The sequence below is a fragment of the Typopeltis vanoorti genome, chromosome 7, assembly GCF_054136105.1.
Source record: "Typopeltis vanoorti isolate ZY-2024b chromosome 7, IOZ_Tvanoo_1.0, whole genome shotgun sequence".
NCBI classification, from domain to species: Eukaryota; Metazoa; Arthropoda; class Arachnida; order Uropygi; family Thelyphonidae; genus Typopeltis; species Typopeltis vanoorti.
Window position 1 is genome coordinate 152,401,885 of NC_143555.1, and position 23,746 is coordinate 152,425,630.

Genomic DNA, 23,746 nt, shown 5'->3' on the forward strand with positions numbered 1-23,746 from the left:
ATGAAAATGATAAAACTAATGCTTGTTTAATGGCTTTTTTTTTGTTTACTTTTCTTTTAGGTATTTGTTGAATTTAACTCAGTTGTTGATTGCCAAAAAGCTCAGCAAAATCTAACAGGAAGAAAATTCAGCAATCGTGTTGTTGTTACTTCTTATTTTGATCCTGATAAATACCATCGGCGAGAATTTTGAAAATGATGATGAAAACCAAAGTTCTGGCACTTTTCATTTTCCTAGCAGGTATAAATCATGATTGTTCAATAATTGGAAGTCCTGTCTTAATAGACTGGATGTACACTATATTACCATCTAATCTTGATGCAAATACAGCATTAACTTATCAATCTAAGACTCTTAAAACAGTGCAGCCACCCTTTGTGGCCGTCATGAAAATCATACAGTCACCTAGCAAATGCCTTTATAACAAACTTGCTCAGTATAAATAACTGCTAAAAATAGTCTCCTACTATTGTATAGGCACAATGTTATTATTATTATTATTAAGAGAGACCTCTAGGAAGTCAAGGACTCATTGAGAAAGGCCACATATTACCTGTACTAGCTGTCATACTTTTTCTTGAATTCATTCACACTACCTCCAATGGCAATCCATTCTAATGAACACCTCTCTATGAAAGAAAAATCTAGCTCTTGTCCCCTTCTTGAAGGCATTCATTCTCAACTTTCAAGGATGCCCTCTCATCCTTTCCTCACCCTCCATAAAATGAAAAATTCCATCTACTGATATCCTGTATAACCCTTTCAAAAGTTTCTAAGTCTCAATCATATCACTCCTCCTCCTCCTGTTTGCTAGTATCTGCAATCTACAAATTCTCAATCTGTCTTCCACAATCCTGATATAATTTTTAACACACTCTCTCTCCACTGCATCGGAATCACTACAGAAATCAGGAGACCAGATCTGTGCACAAATAGCCCAAGTGAGATCTTATAACATTGTAAAAAGACAAAATAACTTCTTTATCTTTATGTGTCACAGTTCATTCAGCATTGCACTTATCCTTTGAGTTGTATTTCCAGTCTTTGGCTATATGACCCTTGAACTTCAGCTTCCTATCAACTAACCTTCTTACCTTCCTATCTACTACCAAGATCCCTAGCCTGATCAATTTCTTCTAACATAATCCCACCAATATAATATGATATTGCATATCTAATCTGAACAAAGTACATGACTTTACATTTACTAACATTGAATTGATAGCCATTTTCACATGCCCACAATTCCAACCTATTCATATAATTTTGCAAGTACTGAATATCGGCTACATTCCTGATTACCCTTTGCATCATTAGCAAATAGCTGTGTGTCTCCTGTCAACTCCTTCCCAGTGTCATTAATATTTAGATTATTCTAAAAGAAATTCACAAAGCAAGCTATTTTTGTAGTTCCTGCAAGTTGCTATATCAAGAGTTAACAATATCAGTATTATGACTCAAATTTTGCATATGGAGTGCTTTTATTTCCATTCTTCATTAAAAGTTTATGGAAATTCTATAGTTCAGTGGAGGACTTTAATCTGGTATATTCCAAGAGATCTAAAATAGTTCATTTAGTTTTTGGTCAGGGTTTTGAATATTATTCTCTTTAATTCAATTCTCATACTGTTTTTTAATAGACAAACCACTTGGAGAGCCTATGAGTTTAACAGACAGCTAGGGGCATCATAGACTTGGTTTTCATCAACCAGAATTTATCCCAAAACCAATCTAAGCCACTTATGGTGTTAACATGTTGAGTTGCTTGTCATGCTGGTATACATGATTTTGTATCATGGTATCTGCATCAAAGCAGATAATACGTTGTTCCTTAAAATAGCATGGCAATTTTGACATTCTTCATTACATCATGTGCAAAAAAAAAAAAAAAAACCTGCATATGATCTCCAGATGTTTGTCTGTTAAATTTAAGAAAAGTAAAAACATTGGCACTTCCTCATAGATAATAAATGCCACTTGATTCAAAGAGAATAATGTTCAAACCTTGATTAGAAACTAAATGAAACTCTCCTCAGATATTGGAATGCTGCTGTTGTAAGACCAACTACCAAACCAAAATCGTCCACTGAATGATGAAAATATCTTTGAACTTTTAATGAAAATGAAGAAATATGAAGACACAAAATTTGGATTCATAATACTGATACAATCAACTCTTGCTGTAGGAAACTCATTAGGAATTACAGAAATAGTCAGTTATAGTAAATTTCTTTTACTAGATTTTTCTCAAGCTTACATTTTTCTTGTAACATTATTACAATAAATTTAATGGAAGAATAAAATGAAAGTTTTTAATAAACTTTTATCCGTCAACATGTTTATCTGCTGAATTTATTATAATTTCTTTTAATATAATATTGTGTCTTTAGAGATTTGGGGACCTTTTGGTAGCATCTGCCTCAAAACATATAACAGGTCATTCCTTTAAAATAGCATGATAAACTGTTGACATTCTCCTTTACATATTGTGTAATAAAAAGACTCAGTCATAACATAAAAAACAGTTTCATGTTTTAGACGACATCTATATGCAGTATTTATAGCATTTTACCGATGGATGTAAAACTTAATTTATTGGTTAAAAACAGTGTGAAGATTCATCATTCCCAGTTGCCTAATTTCAATCTTTGAAGCATGCAGCCATGCTTGTAAAATTATTAATAATCAAGGATTTTTACCAGCTAAACATTTTTATTATTATTTTTCTTTATTTAATTTTTTTTTTTTTTTGTCATCTTCTTTTCTCTACTTTTCAACAGTTATTTTTAAAGCTTTCTATGGAAACTTTCATCATGGCTATTTCCCTCTTATTCAGTGTCATGTTGCTCTCATTTTCTAGTCATTCAGTAAATTCTAGGGAAAATTGTTTTAATATTTAATATGCAGCAACTCTTTTCTATCTGTTTTAATGTAATATACTGGCCACAGAGAGGTCCTTGCACAGCATTTAGAATAATCTCCTAAATTAATGTGGGGGGGGGGATACAAAAAATTAGATATGGCAAGCTTATTATGAAATTATTAATATTAATATGCATTACAGAAAAAAGTTGGAATATCTCCATAAATTTGGGGGGGCAATATTATAATATATTCAAAGTTATTCACAGAATGCTTTCTGTGAATAACTTAACTTTGGACTGCCTGTCCAGTTTTTACAGTAGCACAACCTTACATTTCTGAAGGATGTTCCTTTGTTAGAAAATGATACAACTTTTGTACATGTGTATAATACATTGCATAGTAGGCCTTCTTGTATAAAGTGGGTGCTACTTGATCTGTTGTGACTATGAAATGTTCAATGATGCCCACTTTCTCTCACTGAAACAGCACATGCTCTCTGCTGTTGTGATACTTTTGGTAATATAGTGTACATGTATGACACTTATCTACATCAGTCATTATAGACCTTTGACAATACTGTCAAGATAAATTTTAAATTTCATAATACTAAACTGGAAATCAAAGCCATCATTTGTTTCATTTGTACGTTCTTTAGATGATCTCTCAGGCATCATTGTCAGTGTAATTTGTACTTTAATTTATACTTAATTGAGAAATGTTTTTACTTGTCATTTGCGTTTCTCATGTAAATAAAATATTATTAAACATTGAAGTCATTCAATCTGCCCAAAAGAAAACGAAGAAGTTATTTATTTTTTCCTCAATGTAATTCCCTACTTTATTAATCTAACAGACACAGCATTAATTAAAATGATTAATTCCATTGTATCATCCTCCAACATCCATTGATAACTGTATAATATTTATATCAGGACAAAAGCCATCATAGTAAAAAAATAGTAATATATAGTAATTTATAGAACTATAGCAAATTACCAGTCATTATCTTTCTTGAGGGTGATGTTAATTGGTCAAAGGCCAAGACAGGAATGGATGGATAAAAATATGATACTCTGTGGGGCAGGGTGCACGTATTTGTAAAGGATAAATCATGCTTTAGTAATTTACTCACTTTTTATCATAATGATGATTTAATTGGACAAAGGAGATGATTATATCATAATACTGCTGGATTTTGCATAGACATTTCAGAGGATATCACATGGAACTCTGTTGCACAAATTGGAGCAAATAGAAGTGGATATGAAACTGGTGATATGAAACTGTTCATCAACAATAGTTGATGAACAGACACCATATTGTTTAGGTGAACTGATGAAGTAGAAAGCAGGTGACTAGCAATGTGCCACAGGATTCTGTACTTGGACTGTTGCTATTTAATTTGTACATAAATAATACATTGATGGAGTGGTGAGAGCGAGAACGGTCAATGAGTTTAAGGAGTGGTATGATAGACTTTGTGTTTCTTAGGGGGAACCTCCCCTCGATGAGTCTTGACAGACTTTATGTTCTTAGGAAGGACCTCCCATGATGAGTCTTTTGACTCCATGGAGGCCTGAATAATAATAATAATAATACATGAAAATATTTGAAAAGTGTTTTTTTTTATTTTTGCTGATGATGCAAAATGGGATAGTGTAATAGCTAATTAATCAGGGTGATGTAGAAAGTTGCAGAATTATTATTATTCATGACACCTCCAAGGAGTCCGAAGACTCATCACGGGAAGACACCTACAACTGTCTCAACCACTACACCGAACCTCTACTACAAATCATCTCCACAACGGCATCTACTGCCCACCTCCACCACTACCACAACTAGTATTTTTTGTCTGTCAATTGCGTGTGTTCTGAAGGGCCGATTTGTCTATGCGGGAGGAAAAACCCTGCTACCTCCGTATGATTTAAATAGGTTGACAATATGGACAAAAGATAGGGATGCTTTAATGTGGAAAAGTGTAATATTATGCATTTTGGGATGAAAATATCACAACTGTGTACTACAATGATGAAGGTAAGAAAGGAGAATATGGAGTCAAAATTCACATTTATATACATTCATATATATATATATATATATATATATATATGCCCTTTCACTGCATATATATATATATATATATATATGCAGTGAAAGGGCATATTGCAAAAGTAACCAAGATAACTAACAAGTTATTGAAAAGCATGCCAACAAGCAGATATAAGGAAACTCTTTGTAGGCTTCATCTGGATTACTGTGCACAGTAATCTAGATGTGTGTTTGTGTGGTTTGGTCATGGAGGAAGTGTAATGCAATGTATGGTTTGGTCACCTGAGTTTCTTGGTGATGGCAGTAGTGGAGAGGATAGAGCTGAATGACCATGGTGGCAAATGGTTTGTGAAATGTTCTCCCATTAGATTAAATTATTATTATTATTATTACATGACACTTCCACGGAGTCCAAAGACTTATCGAGGGAGGGCACCTACTTTACAACTCACTGTCTCCACCCTTCAAATCCACCAATACCATCTAATTCTCACCACCACTAATATTTTCACAGACAATCACAAACATCCATGCTCATGGCAGGATTCGAACCTGCAGCCTTTTGGCTGGAGAACAGATACACTAACCACTCAGCCAACCAGGCTGGCTGGTTAAGGCAGAAGCCAGTTGATAAGTGGGGGAGAAAGGGATATGATAGAAACATTTAAGTTACCAAAAAGGTGAAATAATGCAGAGGAAATTTTTCAGCACTGCTATAGTGAACAGAGCTGGAAATTGAGTAAGAGCATGGTTAGCAAAGGTGTGAAACCATGCTTGGATTGGAGTCTAGGCACTCTCCCGTGTGAGATTTATGTCAACAAGTCCTTCATCCCCTGTTCATATCTCTGTTCCATAAATTTTCCCAGTATTCCACTATCACGAAAGTCACCATAACAAATTATAGTGCAACAAAAATTTGTGAAAAACAACAACTATAAATCTTTCTGCATAAAAAAAATCCAACAAAATAATAAAATTCCATGTTAAAAAAAAAAAAACTTCCATATCAAGTTTATTAGCACTTTTCTCAGGTTTCAATACTAATATCAGTGATATGCATCACCACTTACAATCACCCAAACTCTGTTATTCATCACTGAACCTCAACTGCATCATCTAAGATTACAGCTCATCTCATCTTTCCACATCCACATTGCATCATGCTTAATGCCTTCTATAAGAACAGTAGAACATGTCTGAGATCTGATAAAGAGCTCAAGATTTCTTCTATTGCATTTCTAAAATTCTGATTATTATACAGAACTTTTTTGATTATATATCTCAAGTTCTTCATACACAGTCTACTTACCCAGACAGTGAGATATTTTCCCTGAAGTTTTGACATCCATAATTCAAACTGCGTTTCATTCTCTTACTTCAGAGAACAAGCTGTTTGCTGTCATTGATCTAACATAAATTTTTCAGCAACTTACAGAACACTAGACAACTCTCATCATTTTCCCATTGCTTAACCCAGTGGTTCCCAAAGTGGATGGTACCACCCTCTTGAGGGTACTGGAACGATCGGGGGGGGGGGGGGTGGGAGGGAGAAGTGGCCTCATGAGCAAAAAGGGGCATTGAACAGTACTCTACTGTTCAATGCCCCTTTGAACTTTACTTACATTATAAAACAGTTATATCATTTTGATGATATTAAGTGTTCTATAATGTAAGTAAAGGTCATAATGGTTGCTTTATTTTCCAAGGAAACATACAAAATTCAAGTTACAGCCAATTGGCATTGAAGTCCGACAACAGGTCTGGTGTTGTCAGACTTCACAAGCAATATGTTGACAGGTGCAAACTTTGTGATTAGGTACGAGTCTAGTATGCATCGGCAGGAACATGTGCATGTTATGACTTGTTCACTGTATAATACTATAAATACGTGAGACATATAAAATCAGTTTTAGATTGTTTCTGAATTATGTGAAAAGCAGTTAGCAATTTAATGTAGTGCATAAAAATTTTAGTGCATATTTGATACCTAGTTGGTACCTTACTTACACGGATTACACACAAAGCAAATTATTGTTGTTCCAATAAAACAGCAGGTTTCACGTGAGTATTTTTATACCTTTTCTTGTAAAAATAATTTGTTTAGGTATGTGAGAAATTGCATTTGTAAATTTAACTTTTTTTACAGATAATATCATGGCTAAATCCAAGAAGAAATGTAGACAATATAATATCGAATATTTGAAATACAGCTTTATTCAGTCACCTACAAACAAAACATTACCAATGTGCCTGATTTGCCAAAAAGTTTTTTTTTTTTCAAATGAATCCATGAAGCCTTCAAGACTAGAAGAACATTTGACAAAAGTTCATGCTAATAAAAAAAAATAAGGATTTATTGTATTTTCAAGCACTTAAAGAAAAATTTTTGAAACGACCAACATTGGAAGGTATGTTTTCAGTAGCATCCAAACTTGATGATGATGAGTTGCATGCCTCTTACAACATTTCCTTACTGATTGCTAAATCGGGAAAACCGCATAGTGTTGGTGAAGAACTAATCTTACCAGCTGTTAGTGAGGTTATACACACTGTACTGCACAAGCCAGCTTCTGATATTATCAAGAAAATTCCTTTGAGCAATAATACAGCACAACGAAGAATTGATGAAATGGCCCAGGATCTTACTCATTATTGTTACTACGTAACACCTCCAGGGAGTCCAAAGACTCATCGAGGGAGGGCACCTACTCTCAACTCTGTCTCCACCAACTACAATGAACCACAACTATCATTATTCTACACTACCGCCCATCATCGCTAGTATTTTCAGACAATCACAAACATGGTGGGATTCAAACCTGCAGCCTTTTGGCTGGAGAGCAGATATGCTGACCACTCGGCCAACCAGGCTGGCAAAAATGATTATTTAAAAAAAAAACAGTTCTCTATACAACTTGATAAGTCTACTTTACCAGGAAATGAAGCCATACTTTTAGCATATATACGATACATAAAAGAAGAAAAAATTTGCCAAGAATTATTTTTTGCTAAAAATTTGCCAACTCTTTGACTTGGTGTGACAGTTTTTAGAAAACAGAAATAATTCTTTACGAGCCAACTTGATTAATTTCAAAAGTGACATAGCTTATTTGACCGACTTGTTTAGCAAATTTAATGAAACAAATCAACAGCTCCAAGGAGATGAGCCGTTAATAAAAACAAAACCTGTTATTTCTGCGTTTGTGTCAAAACCTGTCTGTACAAATGAAACTTAGGATGAGAAGAATTCAGCCAGTTTCCAAATCTGTCAACAGTGGAAAAATGTGATGAAGATGTGCTCAGCTATTGTTAGCACTTGAAGGCTCTCCATTGTGATTTCAACCAACGATTTAAAGATATTCTTGAAATGAAAATATCCAATTGGGTTTTGGACCCATTTTCAAGTTCATACAGAAAAGAATCTTTACAATTACAAGAAGAACTGATAGAAGTAACAACAAATGAGGAATTGAAATGAAAATTCAAAAACAGATACCAACAGTTCTAGTTGCAAAAGCAGATGCCCATACTTTATCCTGGATTGTGGGCTGTAGTAAAAAAGTTTTTAATTGCATTTTTATCATCATATTTAGTGGAACATGGGTTCAGTGCAGTCACAAATCTTTAAACTAAAAATTAAACCCACTGCAAATAGCTGATCGCAGTGATTTAAAAATGCTGCTGACAAATATAGAGCCAAATATCAATAAATTGGTACCAGGCTCATCCTTCTCATTAGGATTGTTTTTAATATTACTGATAGTTACTTACTATTTTATATGCGATTTTTATATATGTGCAATTTATGTTTGTTTTCTTAATTTTAATACTGCTATTAAATTTTCAGCTCCAACTTGTCCTATGTTTAGGTGCAATTTATGTTTTTCTTTTGTTGATTTCAATAAATAGTTTTAAAATTTCAGTTCCAAGGTGTCTTATTTCCAAACTTCAAAAATCTGTACTATATGCATAATAAAATGCAAATTTATTTCTGTATCTATTCTGTTTGTTCACTTAAAACTTGAGAACTGCTGATCTGATTTTCATACGATTTTCTTTTATACATATCAGGTAAAGCTGGTCAGGTCTTAGAAAGTAGTTTCTGGGGGGGGGGGGTTCATAAATTTTTTTGGGAAAAGGGGGCGGTAAGCTAAATAAGTTTTGGAACCACTGGCTTAACCAATTATGTCTAAGAGCAAAGATCCAGGGATCAATCCATAAATGGACTATTACAGGCTGGTGATTGCCCAATATATAGCCTCTCCCAGCTAGGTCATTCCCACCTTCCCATGATGTAACCTGTTTCCACAAATGGAGTTTTGGCAGGGTGAGTATTGCCATCTTAAATGTATATGTTCCCTAGTTGGAGAACCAACGAGATCTCTAAGTGGTAAATATCTTTCATTGCTGGTGAAATCCCACCACTCTGCTTCTTGAAAGTATGAAGTGGCTAATGTTGTTTCATCTCCAGAGTAGGGCCTCCAGCTTTTGTCCCCCCATTTCTTCCCACATGCAGTGTGGGTGATGGTCTTGCTGAGCATGCTTAACATGCTGTTATTATTGAACTAGGAAGTTGGTATGCTCCATTTGAGGATAACAGCAATAAAGCAACTTTCCACAGGCTTGCAACCAGATAGTGCACAGGATCAAACCCGGTAGTAACGTGTTTTGGAAGGTGACTGAGTTAATGATGTGTAAGGGACACTGTCCAAGGCCATGCTTGGACTGGGGTCTGGGCACTTCATGTGTCAATGGACAGAAGTTCCTCAGCTGCCTGCTCCTGCTCTTTATGTGTACTGAATTAGCAATTCTTACTTGAAAGACAGACATACAATGCTAGCATTTTAACTATGGATATAAAAAAATCTCCCATAAAAAAAATTTTTTAAGTTTGGCAAATGGAACAAAAAAATTGTAAAAATTAATAAAAATATACCAAATAAACTCTAAAATAACACCAGAATTTCTTTCTATAAAAACACTTCCATATCCATTTCACAAGCATTCAAAGCATCAATAATATTAATGATGTACACCACCACTTATGGACATCGAAGCCTAATTGAACCCTAACTGTCATCCTCCATGATTATACCCCTCTTCAACTATTCCAACTACATTCTTGCATGATACATTCCACAAAAAGGGAAGAACATGTACTTTTGTCGAGCTGATAGCCCTTGCCGAAGGCTAACAAATGGATTATTTTAATTGTTTGACCTTTTTCTTTTGCTTGAAGTTTGGCTGTGATTATTCTAGGAGACATGGGTTATTTCAATTACTGAGTGTGCAAGTTTCTTTTCAATTAATAATGCAACTCCTTCTCTGTGTACGTTATCTTTTCTTCCTGAGAAGTACAGTCTTCCTTCTGGTAAATCCATGAATCCATCTCCACACCAATGTGTCTCTGATAAACCTAAAATATTCCATTTCAGTCTTTTTAAATTTTCCTGGACTAATTGCAATTTTCCAGGTCAGTATAATGATCTTATGTTGAGGGTGGCTACATGTTTCACATCCTTGGCTGACCATATTGCTGATTTCTCACCTACTCTATGTGGTCTTCGAGTAGGTGCATCGGTTGTCCCGTACGGAGTAGCACTATCTTGGTTTGTAGACTTTCTCCTGCTCATGAAAGTTACTGGCATAATAATGTAGCCAGCTTTCCATGGCTCTGCTACAGGAATCCCCATTTTTCAATCTGTCTTGGTTCAAAATTTCCTTACCTCACTTTATAACCTTCATTTGCTGCTTTTATTGCTCCTCTAAATCTCTTTTAAGCAAACAAGACAGTTTTTGAACAAGGAAAGACAAGAACACTGTCTTGTATGCTTCCCTTTTTGAATGTTTGTCACTAAAAGTTGATTTCATACAAACTAATAACCCAAATTGCAAGATTGTCTTCCTAGGAGACTACTTTAACATACATAACACAAACTAACTCCCCTTCAGTTTCACTGATCAAGCCAGAATGGAAACTGAATCATTACTATCAGCCTGATTTATCAAATAGTTAACCTACCAACCAGAATACTAGACAGTCCTCATCATTCATCCAACACACTAGACCTTTTCTTAACTATCTCTCCCTACAAGTGCATAAGAGCTTTATCTCATGGTATTAATTACATCCAAGATGTCTGTATCCTCAAGGAGTGCACTATGACAGTACTACATGATTGAGTGTACATTATTACTAATCTCCTATCAACGGTTTCCTTCCAAATTGTCTATTGTCTGCACTCAATATTGTCATATCTAACATTTCATTCTTTTAAGGCACTTCTAAGACAGAAATAAATAAATCTGCAGAAAAACATTTTCGAAAAGAAGAAAAAATGCAATATAAGCTATGAATCATGGAGAAATGTTAGTGAGAAATGTTTAGTGATAGAAATGTTAACACAGAAAAAAGCATGAAAAAGCAGAAAACCAAGTGAAGTATAGAAAATATAGAAATATGGTGAACAGAGAAGCCAAGAAAGCAAAAGAAAAATGGATTGAACAAACATGCAAGGCAATCGATATAAACATGAGTAGAGGTAACACTGAAAGGATATATAACAACATACAAAAACAGATCAGTGAAAGGAAAGACACTGAGTATAATCAATAGTATACAGGGGCGAATGCTGGTCATGAAATTCACGCTTGCTCTTGTTATCATTCAGGGAGCGAGTGGTGTGATTGAAATCTGAATAATGATTGTGTGATTGAAATCTGAATAATGATTGTGTGATTGAAATCTGAATAATGATTTTGTGATTGAAGTCTGAATTAGCGGAATAATGAATTACTGACCATTTAAAACTGTATATTTAGAAATTTATGTACATTTAATCATACAAATACAACATTTATTTTACAAATGATATTCTATCTTTTTCAATTTAGCTACTTGAATACAAATTCTACCTTACAGTTCTTCTTTATTAACTGGTCAATAACAGTCATAAAACGTTGGTTGTAACTTAATTTTCCCAAGCAACACATGCACACTTGTAAAGGCTGGCTGAAGCTCACTGGCTAGAGCTACTTTGACTACATATGACCTTGTGTTTAAGATGATGTGAAGGGAGCAGAAATGGCTATGCACGCACATGAAATCACGGTGCTGCTGCGAGGACCTGGAAGCTCCTACAATCGAGAAAGCCAAGGTAGCTTTGACTAGACGAGCAAGCATCGGCTTTCGATACACAACGCAAAGCTCAATTATTTCTGCGCAAGCTTAAGACATCGTCTGTCTACAAAAATAAAAGCCTAAATGGAATGCTTATAAATGCATGTATTTATCAACAAATAAATATTACTTCTTTCTCAATTAATGAGCTCATGCAGCAAGCATGGAGAATTCACCCCTGATAGTATAAGGATGGAAAAGTGCTAATTGAAGATGATGAAATCACACACAATACACAGAAGAATAGAGAAGAAAAATTAGATAACTCACTCCTATAGGACAATGAGAAATTACAACTTCTCTGAAAGTCAAAATTTGATAAGGCTCTTAAAGAATTGAAACAGTCTAAAGCAGAGATCGGCACGCAGTGCCTGCATGCGACATGGTGCCCGCAGTGAATTTTTAGTGCACCCTCAGAGAAATTATTGTAAACTGCTTTGGAGCTCGCAGCTTAGATCACAGTATATCTAAGAGATACATTCATTACTAGTATGTGCTAAAATGCAAGAAAACATAAAGAAAAAGCAATGTATTTGTACCATCATTTATTATATTTTAGTATAATACATGATGGTACAAATTTAGTGAATATTGAATCCAACATTATTTCATAGCCGACTATATAGAAACTAAAAGTTTCGGCAGATGCAAGCATAAGTAGTACCTTATGGGCAACTTGTAGTAAAGGTGGAACAAGCTCCAGAACTCTTTCCTTAGTATTTTCCATAAATGTAAAGCACATCTTGCAGAGGTCAGCAACCTTTTTAATATGAAGAGCGCAATATAAAATTTGAAAATTACGGAGGGCTCATGATACGGGCATTTTTTCTCTCATTTCATTCTTAGAAATTCTATGATTAGTTGATTTTAAGAAAAATGAGATTTCAAATTTTAACATTATTTTATTTACCTCGCTTTTACAACATATTTTTGTCACATACGAATGAATATAAAATACCATAAAAAATAAAAATAAAGAATGAATACAAAAAAAATATTCATGTTAACAATTAGCATGTATCTGTCAGATCAGATGCGACCACCTTGCTTTATCAATCATAATGGCAAATGTATTTGTTTATTATGCAATAATAGTGTGGCTATTTGTAAAAAAAAAGTAATATAGAAAGACATTTCAAAACCATTCATGCCAACTGTAATTTTAAGTTTAATTATTTAAATCAGGAGGAGTCGGCAATGCAACGTCCCCGAGTGTCATGGCGCCCACAGTATTGCGCCCTCCATATTAAAAAGGTTGCCGACCACTGGTTTAAAGCACCAGAAATAGACCAAATCTGAGGAGAAATTTTACAAGTATTACGTGAAGAAGCAAAATGTGAACTGCATAAAATGATCAATCAAATGTACACAACCAGAGAAATCCTAATGGCTTTTGAGTAAAGCATTATGTTAGCATTTCCAAAAAAAAAAGCCCAAGCACACTCATGCAAAGTATCCCAGACTCTTAAAATCCTAATTGGAATTATCTATTGCTGTATTAAAATAAAAATACATTTACCTGATGACCGATTTGGCTTCAGAAGAAATAGAGGGACAAGAGAAACTATACTCACTCTCTGGTCATAGAAAAACTAGAATTACTAGATCCACACTCATTGCATTCATCATCATCATCAAATTCCTGATATGTACCCTCAACAGGTGTACAAGATAATTATGATAATACTACATGAAAAAGTTATGCCATTACTAACTTCCGATCAATAATTTTCCTCTAAATTAATCTTTTATCTGTCAAGACTCCAATATTATCAGATCTTATATTGCTGTCTTTTAAGATGCTTTTTACTGTATCAATCCATCTACATCTTGGTCTTCCTCTGGGTCTTTTTTCCTGCCAAACTGGAAAAGAATACTTGTTTTGCTAATCTTTGCTCTCCCGTTCTGTTTAAGTGACCATACCACCTGAGATTAGCTCTGCAAACACATTCCTGAATGCCAACAATGGCAAATTCTTTCCTAATATCCTCATTTTTAATGTGATACTGCCATTGATACCATCTGTTCACTCCACTAATATTTTTTTCTCAGAACTCTCATATCGGAGGCCTCTAATCTTTGATAAAGTGTTTTATTTCTAATCCAGCTCTTAGATCCATAAGTTAAAATTGGTGTGAACACCATCTTGTATATATCATAGCATTCATTGATATATAAAAAGCTTTTGAAAACATTGACTGAATATAATGTTCAAAGTCCTGAAAATTCTGCAGATATATTACAAAGACAGAAAATTAATTTATCAACTATATAAAAATCAAACTGCAATCATAGGAAACAAGGGAAAGAAACTAAAATAAGAAAGTGCATTAGACAAGGGTGTGGACTCTTGCTGCTACTTTTTAATATTTACATTGATAAGGCTCTGACAGAATTCAAAGAAAAAAATCTATAGTGAAATAAAGATCAATGGTAAGCTATATAATGCAATAAGATATGTAGATGATAGGGCCTTAATAACAGAAAATCAAGAATCACTTACTGAGATGAATAAACTCCTAAATTAACAATGCAAGATGAAAATAAATGAGTAAAAAAACAAAAGTAGGGAAATGTACCAGAGATGGAGAGTAAATCATATATGTCACAATAGATAGGAAAACATTAATGCCAGTAAAAGAATTTACCTATGTAGAAGCCTAATAACAGCAGATGAAAGAAGAGAAAGATACGAGAATAAGAATAGCACAAGCAAAAAAAAAAAAAAACATGTAAAGAACACTGTCATTGTGAACAAAAAAAAACACTTCATTAAATGCCTTTTTTGGAGTGTCTCACCAAACGTGAGACAAATCAAGTCTTCTAACATTTGACATTATTATTATCCTAAGATCCCATGGAGTCAAAGACTCATCTAGGAGGTGCCTTGGTCACACACACAGCTCATCATATCGCACCTTAAACACATTCAAATTCTCTTCACACACACCACTCTCAGGCAAGGCATTCGAATCATTCACAACTGCATGCAGAAAAATCTGCTTCTCCCTCCCTTGTTTACACACTCTTTAAACAGCTTCCAGAGATGACCTCTTGTTCTCCCCTGATCTCCCACCATTTTATGAAAAACCTGTTTGACATTGAACCTATAACAACCTGTTACCGACTTGTACTTCTTTATCACATCACCCCTCTTCCTCCTATCCACTAGACTCTGTAAATTGCATCTTCTCAACCTTTCCTCATATTCAACATTCCAGAGATCAGAAACTACCTTAGTACCAAACTACCAAACATCTCATCGTCCTTTTGAAAACCAGGTGACCAAATTTGTGTGCACAGTAGTCTGTGTGTGGCCTAATCAGAGTCTTATACAATTGAACAAGAATCTCCTTACTTCTACAAGTCAGTAACCTCCACAGTTCCCAGATTTCATTGTGTTATTGAAAGTTGAAAGTTTTTCTACTTGGTTATCCTGATTTACGCTCACACGTAGACTCACACTTTACCGTGTAGGCATTTAAAACCGAAATCCCTACGGAAAAGCTTGGTTACTCTTTATTCCAGGAGTTTCTCATGTCTGTAGAAGTGTGTGTTCATGGGCCAGTTTATCTGTTCTGAGGGACGAAAAACCTGAGTTTCTGGGTGAAAAAAAAACCTTCTACCTCTGTATGAGACTGGCTAACTCTCCTTTAGTCGAAAGAGACCAGATAAAGGTTCCTCACGTCATGGACAGAATCGAGCCCAGGTCTTTCCAACCAAAGGACTTCATCTATACTGACTGAGCTACGGTGGCTCTGCTTGGTTATGCTATAAATTAGATATGCTAAGAAATTATATTTTTGGTTTAATCCTTAATCCAAGTGTAAGCAAACAAAGTTTGTGCATGAAGTCACTTCACAACTGGGAAACTCATATATAGAGGCTAATGACTTCACATCACTTGCCTTAGTATCCCATAATGCAAATCACATATCCTTACGAACATGTATTATGCTATGTATTATAGAAAAGGTCACTACCAAGACTAGTTTTGACTTTTACTGAGGTCTCATCAGTGGGGGAGCCAGACCCAGAAGTGATATCAAGGTTGAAGTAATGCAGAAGTCATATTTCCATATGCAAGTAACCAAAAGGTGTCACACCTTGTTACTAAAATACTCTGAATTAGAGATAGATGTTGAAAGTTTTTCCACTTGGTTTATCCTCACATTTTCACAATTTTTCCTCTAAATTTTAGATCCTTATCCACCATCATCCCAAGATATCTTATTTCCTCCAACAACATATCCCCACCAAATATAAATTCTACATCCTATCTTTGTTTCCCAACTTTTAATCCTTACATTTTGCAACTTTGTTCTCAAATTTGCTCCCCATGATTTGAAGGGAATAAATTAATCGTGGAAAGAGTGCAGAGGCAGATAACAAAGATGGTATCAGGACTGCAACATTAGTTATGAAGATAGGCTGAGGGAATGTAGCCTGCAGAATTTGGTAGATAGAAGGAGAGGTGATATGATTGAGACTTTTAAACTGTTGTGAGGTTGTTACATGGTTCACACTAGGAAGTTCTTTCATTTGGTGGAACTGGGAGAAGGAGCAAGGACAAGGGGCATCCCTGGAAGCTATGAAAGGAGGTTGTGAGCAAAAGCATGAGGGGTGGTTTCTTTACATGACAGGTGGTTGAACTGTGGAATGCATTGCCTGATAGAGTGGTGTGAGCATGAATGGTCAATGAGTTCAAGGAGTGGTGTAATAAACAATAGATTTAGAAAAATGGGTAACATATTTTCAAAATCTCTGGACTGATGATAATAAAGAAGTAAATTTTATACAACAAAGAATGATCTAACAGACACTATTACAATGTCAGAACTAAAAAATATATTAAATAAGGTAAAAAGTAGCAAAACATCAGGGGAAGACAATATAAACATGGAACTGCATATATGAAAGAATTTCGGAAGTCTAAGAAAGACTTCTGAAATTCTTTAACATGGTGTAGTTTTCTGGTAAAATTCCAAACTCTTGGGGGGAAATGGACTGGTTATTCCAATTTCTAAAAAGGAAATAAAGATAACTGCAGTAAATATATGGGAATTAGTCTGCTAAATGTAAGGTACAAAATATATGCAAAAATATTAAAAAGAAAACTAAACATTATTGTAGGGAGTAAACTACTAAAAGAACAGATGGATTCTGAAAGGCCAATCTTGCATTGATTCAACTTTCACTCTAAAAACAGTAATCAAAAAGAGAAGAGAATTTCAAAAAAGAAACACATATGACCTTCACTGATTATGAAAAAGCCTATTATAAAATTAATAGATAAAATAGTTTAAAATATTGACCAATCTAAATATACCAAACCAACTCTTACATTTTATTCCAGAAATATACACAGGGAAAAAAAAAAACAGCAGTCAAATTAGAACAAATATCAGAATGGAAAGACATATCAAAAGGAGTATAGCAAGGATGTACCCTATCACCTCTACTTTTTATTATAAATGACATTATAACAATTATAGGGAATATCTTGTCTGAAACAATTCCCTGAGTAAAAATTAGTAGTTAAAGTGTGTTCATTGGAGGAAGGGAAGATCTGGTGATGTTCATGAGAACAATCCCTATACCAGAACTGCCACTGGCCTGTTTTGGGCCAACTGCACAGCCCAGTAGGCTGGAAACAGTTATGGTAGTCATAATTTCTTGGTTCATGAGTGTATATATAAATTCATATATCATGAAATTGATAAATCTGTCCTTATATAAACTTCATGACATTATACAAATCCTATAGTCATTTATCGATTTAGAAAAATTACACAAAATTATAGAAATCTTATTCCAAGAAATTATATTCTTGATTTAATCCTTTATCCAAGTGTAAGCAAACAATGTTTGTGCTTGAAGTATCTTGACGACTGGGCTACATGTATATAGAGGCTAATGACTTCACATCAGTTGCATTAATATCCCATAATGAAAAGCACATACACCGTTTCGGACATGTACAATGCTATGCATTATGGGAAGGACCACTGCCCTGACCGGTTTTGACCTTTATTGAGATACGAAGTGCAGGTATACCTCTTCAAAAACTGAGTGATCTACAAGATCACTCTAAATCTCATTAAGCGATTACTACCAAACTTATGACTCCTGACATGTAAAATCCAGCCACCAAGCAGAATCCCCAGGAAACAAGCTACCATCAGTGGAAGCCAGAAGAGATACCAAATTTGGATTAATGCAGAAATCATATATTTCCCATATGTTGTGTGTTATGATCCATCAAGTCGTTTCCGACTCTTGGTGACTCCGCGAACATACACTCTCCATTCCAATCTGTCCCTGACCATGTCTTTCAGAACCTCCAAGCGCACTCCAGTTGCTTTTTTAACTCTATCCACCCATCTAATTCTTGATCTTCCTCTTCTCCTGCTTCCATCAACTTTAGCAAGCATCATCATCTTCTCCAGACTGTCATTTGCTCGCATATGTCCGAAGTATAACAATTTTTGCTTGCTGATCATAGCTTAAAAGGAGCAATCTGGCTTATTCTGTCTATCACTGATTTATTGGTTTGCTTTGCAGTCCATGGTATTCTTAGTAAGCGTCTCCACACCCATAATTCAAATGCATCTATCTTCCTTCTTTCACTCTTCCTCAGGGTCCAACTTTCACATCCATACAGCACCACAGGGAATACCATTGTTTTCACGATTCTGATTTTTGTTGTGAAGCTAATATCTTTATCTTTAAAGATCTTGCTTAAATTTGTCATTGATTTTTTTCCGAGTAATAATCTTCTAACTTCTTCGGTACAATAACCATCTTTGTCAATTCGGGAACTTAGGAACACAAAATTGTTAACTGCTTCCATTTTCTCCTTATCTACTTCAAAATCATTAAGTTCACATGTTGCCATAACTTTTGTCTTTTTGAGGTTAAGTTTAAGACCATATTTAGCACTTTCTTCTTTAACTTTCATAATAAGTTTCTTCAAATCTTTGCATTCTGCTAGCAAGGTGGTATCATCTGCATACCTCAAATTATTAATATTTTTTCCACCAATTTTAATTCCAACTGAAGACTCCTCCAGCCCTGCCATTCTTAAAATGTATTCGCTGTACAAGTTAAACAGGTATGGAGATAAAATACATCCTTGTCACACCCCTTTACCTATTGTGAAATACTCAGTTTCTCCAAGATCTGTTTGGACAGTAGCATCTTGTTCATAATAAAGATTCCTCAGAAGGATAATGAAATGTTCTGGGACTCCCATTGTTCTTAACACATTCCACAGTTTCACATGATCTACAGAGTCAAAAGCCTTGCTATAGTCAAGGAAACAAAGGTAGACATTCTTGTGATATTCCTGTGCTCTTCCTATTATCCATCTCACATTGGCGATTTGATCTCTTGTTCCTATGCTTTTTCGAAATCCTGGCATTTCTCTCTTCATGAATAGTTCCAGTCTTTTCTGAATGATCTTAAGTAAGACTTTACTTGCATGAGAAATCAATGCTATAGTTCTGTAATTTTCGCACTCTCTTGCATCGCCTTGTATTTCCCATATACAAGTAGCAAAAAGATGTATCACCTTATTCTTAAAATACTCTGGATCAGAAATAGGTGTTGAAAGTTTTTTCACTTGGTTGTACTCTAAAGATGTCAAATAATTATATTCTTGCTTTAATCCTATATGGGAAATATATGACTTCTATACTATCTCCACAGCAAATAGCTGAAATCTCATTAACAGATTTGGAACCATATGTCTTAGAAAAATTCTTGGATATAAATGGAGAGATAGAATCTCCAATGATAGAGTTCTCTTGGAAACCAATCAAATTCCTCTACTGTTGATCACACAACAGTCTCAGTTGGACTGAATTGGAAATCAGTTGAGGCACCCGATTGCTCCTTATCATGAGGCGCTCCTTCTTTATGATCCTCCCATTGGCAAAAGAGGGAGGGGAAGACCTAGACAACAGTTTTATCAATATATTAGTAATGTCATATATCTCCCAACAACCTACTAAACTGCTAAGGACATTTACATACTAGCACAAAATAGGACCTATGGCGAGAAATAACCACGTCACTTGTAAATTTTACTCATTGACTCCCTTGTCTCTCTGCTTTATGTAAAACTTAAGGTAAATAAAAGATGATGATGATACTACTTCAAACTTGATATCTCTTCTGGGTTTGACTCTAGTGATGAAACCTCAATAAAGGTCGAAACCACACTGATTCCCAAAATGCATAGCATTATACATGTCCAAAAGGATGTGTGCTTTGCATTATGGAATAGTAACGCAATTGATCTGAAGTCATTAGCCTCTATATACTGGTAGCCCAGTCATCAAGATACCACGCATTTCACACACAACCATTGTTTGCTTACATTTGGATAAAGAATTAAATCAAGAATATAATTTCTTAGCATCTTTAATTTATAGTATAACCAAGTGAAAAAACTTTCAACATGAAACTACTTACAGCTGAACACAAACTCTCATCAGGAAAATAAAAAAATCTCCTACATTACTTAATCCCGAGAAATTATTTCAATAAGCTTATCATAACAACAGAGACATTACATATCCTTACTACCCTGAACTCTTTTTTTTTATTTCAAAAGTAAGAAGTAAGTTTATGCAGTACAGTTGTGATGCTGCATATCACACTTCTCAACAAATTGCAATACAATTTAAATTGCCTAAACTGTTACAGAACACAAAAACCTCAACTACTGAAGTTGTATCATGCAATTAGTAAAACAAACAAGTATTAACCATACCCTATAAACCACTATAATAAAGCCAACACTCACCATAAATAGCACCAAACAACATATATTATTATTATATTATTACATGACACACCTCCAAGGAATCTAAAGACTCATCGAGGGAGGACACCTACTATACCACTCTGTCTCCACCATTTAATCCACCAACTTCTGTGAACTGCCACTACCATAACGAGGTTATGTTAATCCACTTTTTTTCATTTAGGCTTTCTCTAGCTTTCAAATCAATGGGATTACACTGCCTCAATATTTCAGTTTCCTTCTTTATCTGTCTGTATGTCTCTCATTGCTATTAATGACATATGATCAATAAAATATTAAAATATTCACTGCTGGTTGCTGATTTATCTTTTATTATTATTTTTCTTTTTATTACATATGTTTAACCAATCTCACTTTATATATTTTCCCATTCTATCACTTTGATTTAATGCCATAAGTATGATAAAAAAAAAAATACTCACTTGTTGGCTTTTAATCCCCAAAGAGAGTAAACAAAGCATTTTAACCCGAAATAACTTAATTTGAAAATTGATGCCAACTAATCTCCATGCTTAATCGTCACTAACAGCTGACCAGGACTATCAATGATCCTTAGGCATTCTGAAAGGGGAATACAGTGTACAATTACTGCCATCTCATGGTCATTAACCCTAACACTGTATATTATTGTTTAAAAAAAGTGTGTGCTGTGCTGTGTTATGCCATAATTATTGCTAGTATTATCAGCAGTCTCCAAGAAATAAGGGGACTCATCGAGGGAGGTCATATATTACCTGCATTATCTGTTATCAAATCATGCACCCTCTATAAGAAAAATCTCATTCTCACTTGTTTCTTGACTTCATTTTCAACTTCCATGGATTTTGTCCTATCCTCTCTTCCACCTCAGTGAAATGAAAAATTTGATCCACTGGTATCCTACACTGGTTTCCAAAAGCTAAACACGAACTGCATTGTTATCTGCATATGAATAAATTTTCATGACTACAGCCAAATGTGGACATAAATTTTTTGCCAGGATACTAATAAATTATATTACACAAACAAGTGTGCTATAAATTTCTTACAAATTATATTGCAATACACTTTTGGAAAAAGTTACAAATTTCCTAAGGACGTAGTAAAGGAATTAATGCAAGTGCTTACAGAATTATTATTATTATCGTCACTGACCTTTATGGAGTTAAAGACTCAGTGTGGGAGATGCACACAATGTTCATCCAACTATGCCTTAAACTGATTCAATGTGTCTACATTCATAACACACACTCAGGAAGTGTTCCACTCACCAACCACTCTCCATGCAAAGAACCTGCTCCTCACTCCTCTACTCACACCCTCTATACAATTTCCAGCAATGGCCTCTTATTCTACCCCCCCCCTCACATTCTATGAAAAATCTCTTCCATGTCAAACTGATAACAACCTGATTATCTTATATGTCTCAGTCATATCACTCCTATTCATGAGGCATTGCAACTTACATCTCTCAATCTGTACTTGATCACTGACCACCTTTGTGAATTTTCTCTGGACCCTTTCCAACATATCCTCATCATGAAAACCTTGCAACTAAATCTATGCAGAGAGACATTTCAGTATGGAATATATCTACTCCAAACTGTGATGCAGCTCTCACATCGTAAGGATAAGACCTTGTTTGTTTGAAATCTGATTTAGCCTTCCTTACCATACTAGTTACCCTTCTTGCTTGTTCTTTATACTGCACATGCTGATCACCTTGTTCTTTGTATTCCTTCTACAGTGCTTTTTTTTTTTTTTTTTTTTCAGTTCTTGCTTTATATTGCTAGTCATTCACTTAATCCCTACTCAGTTTATCCTCCTGACCCTGGCTATTGCACTCTGATACCACTCAAACATTCCTTGACCTCTTCCCATGCACTAATGACATTCATTCCATATAGTTTCTTATGCCATGGCACCACTGGCAACTCAATTTGATTAATATTCTCAGTCTCCAGAAGTATTTCCACTGCTCGTGTACATTATGGATGTGGCAATTTCATCCATAAAAATGAATTCTTTGCCTACAGCACCACAGAACAATTGAACACGATGCTCAACAACTTCATTGCAATATTGTTCACCAGTCATACTCCCTTTTTCCAGCAGTTGTTGCTCGGTGTGTCCATTAAGCATAATGCCTCCATATACCATGACTCAGCACTACTGTATCTATCCCTTTCAAGAACATTCTCATGATGCTAAGCAGTCCCTCTTTCACACAAGATCAAATGTTATCTATAATCAAAGGAAAGACTAAAATGACTCTCATCTGTCAAGATTATGTTAGCCCATCAGTGACATCCAATTTTTATGTATAAACCATTGAAAATGTGCTCTATGATGAGCTATGAATAAAGAAATTATCTTTTTACTTCAGGCCTTTGAGTGCATAGGCCTATTTTTTGCAGACGTCTTGCCACAGTTTGTCAAGATATCTGCATACCCATGTTTGAATGGAGCCGACTTGCAAGATGACTTGCTTTGGTGTGTTGATTACATTTTGCTGTTATAACCAAAAATCTCTCTTCATGCTCTGTGGTAGAGTGAGGGTGACCTCTTAACAAACATGTGGAACACATTCTGTTGGTTTGAAATGGTGGCAAGCACCTGATACAGCACTATGTGAGATTTCAAACTCTCTGGCAATATCAGTAATTCTGTGGACTTCTTCAGTCTTTCCAATAATTATTCCCTGTGTGAAATCATCTAGATGATGATTTAATCCTCATAATATATTCCTCAATCTCGATGCAATTTTTAATTTTAACTCCTTTGTCCCCTCTGTATACTGTATCTGCATCACCTCAGGAACCACCAGAGATATGCAC

The 23,746-nt window shown here is 34.9% G+C and overlaps 1 protein-coding gene across 1 annotated transcript in view; it reads left to right on the forward strand.

Annotated features, from left to right (window-relative positions):
- Nucleotides 1–3,632, forward strand: part of LOC150105213 (splicing factor U2AF 50 kDa subunit-like) — a 432,010-nt gene extending 428,378 nt beyond the window's left edge. The window contains exon 13 of the mRNA XM_090395532.1: nt 61–3,632. Within this exon, the coding sequence (XP_090251658.1) occupies nt 61–192 (132 nt within the window). The 3' untranslated portion in view covers nt 193–3,632. The remainder of the gene's footprint in view (nt 1–60) is intronic.
- The last annotated feature ends 20,114 nt before the right edge of the window (nt 3,633–23,746 follow it).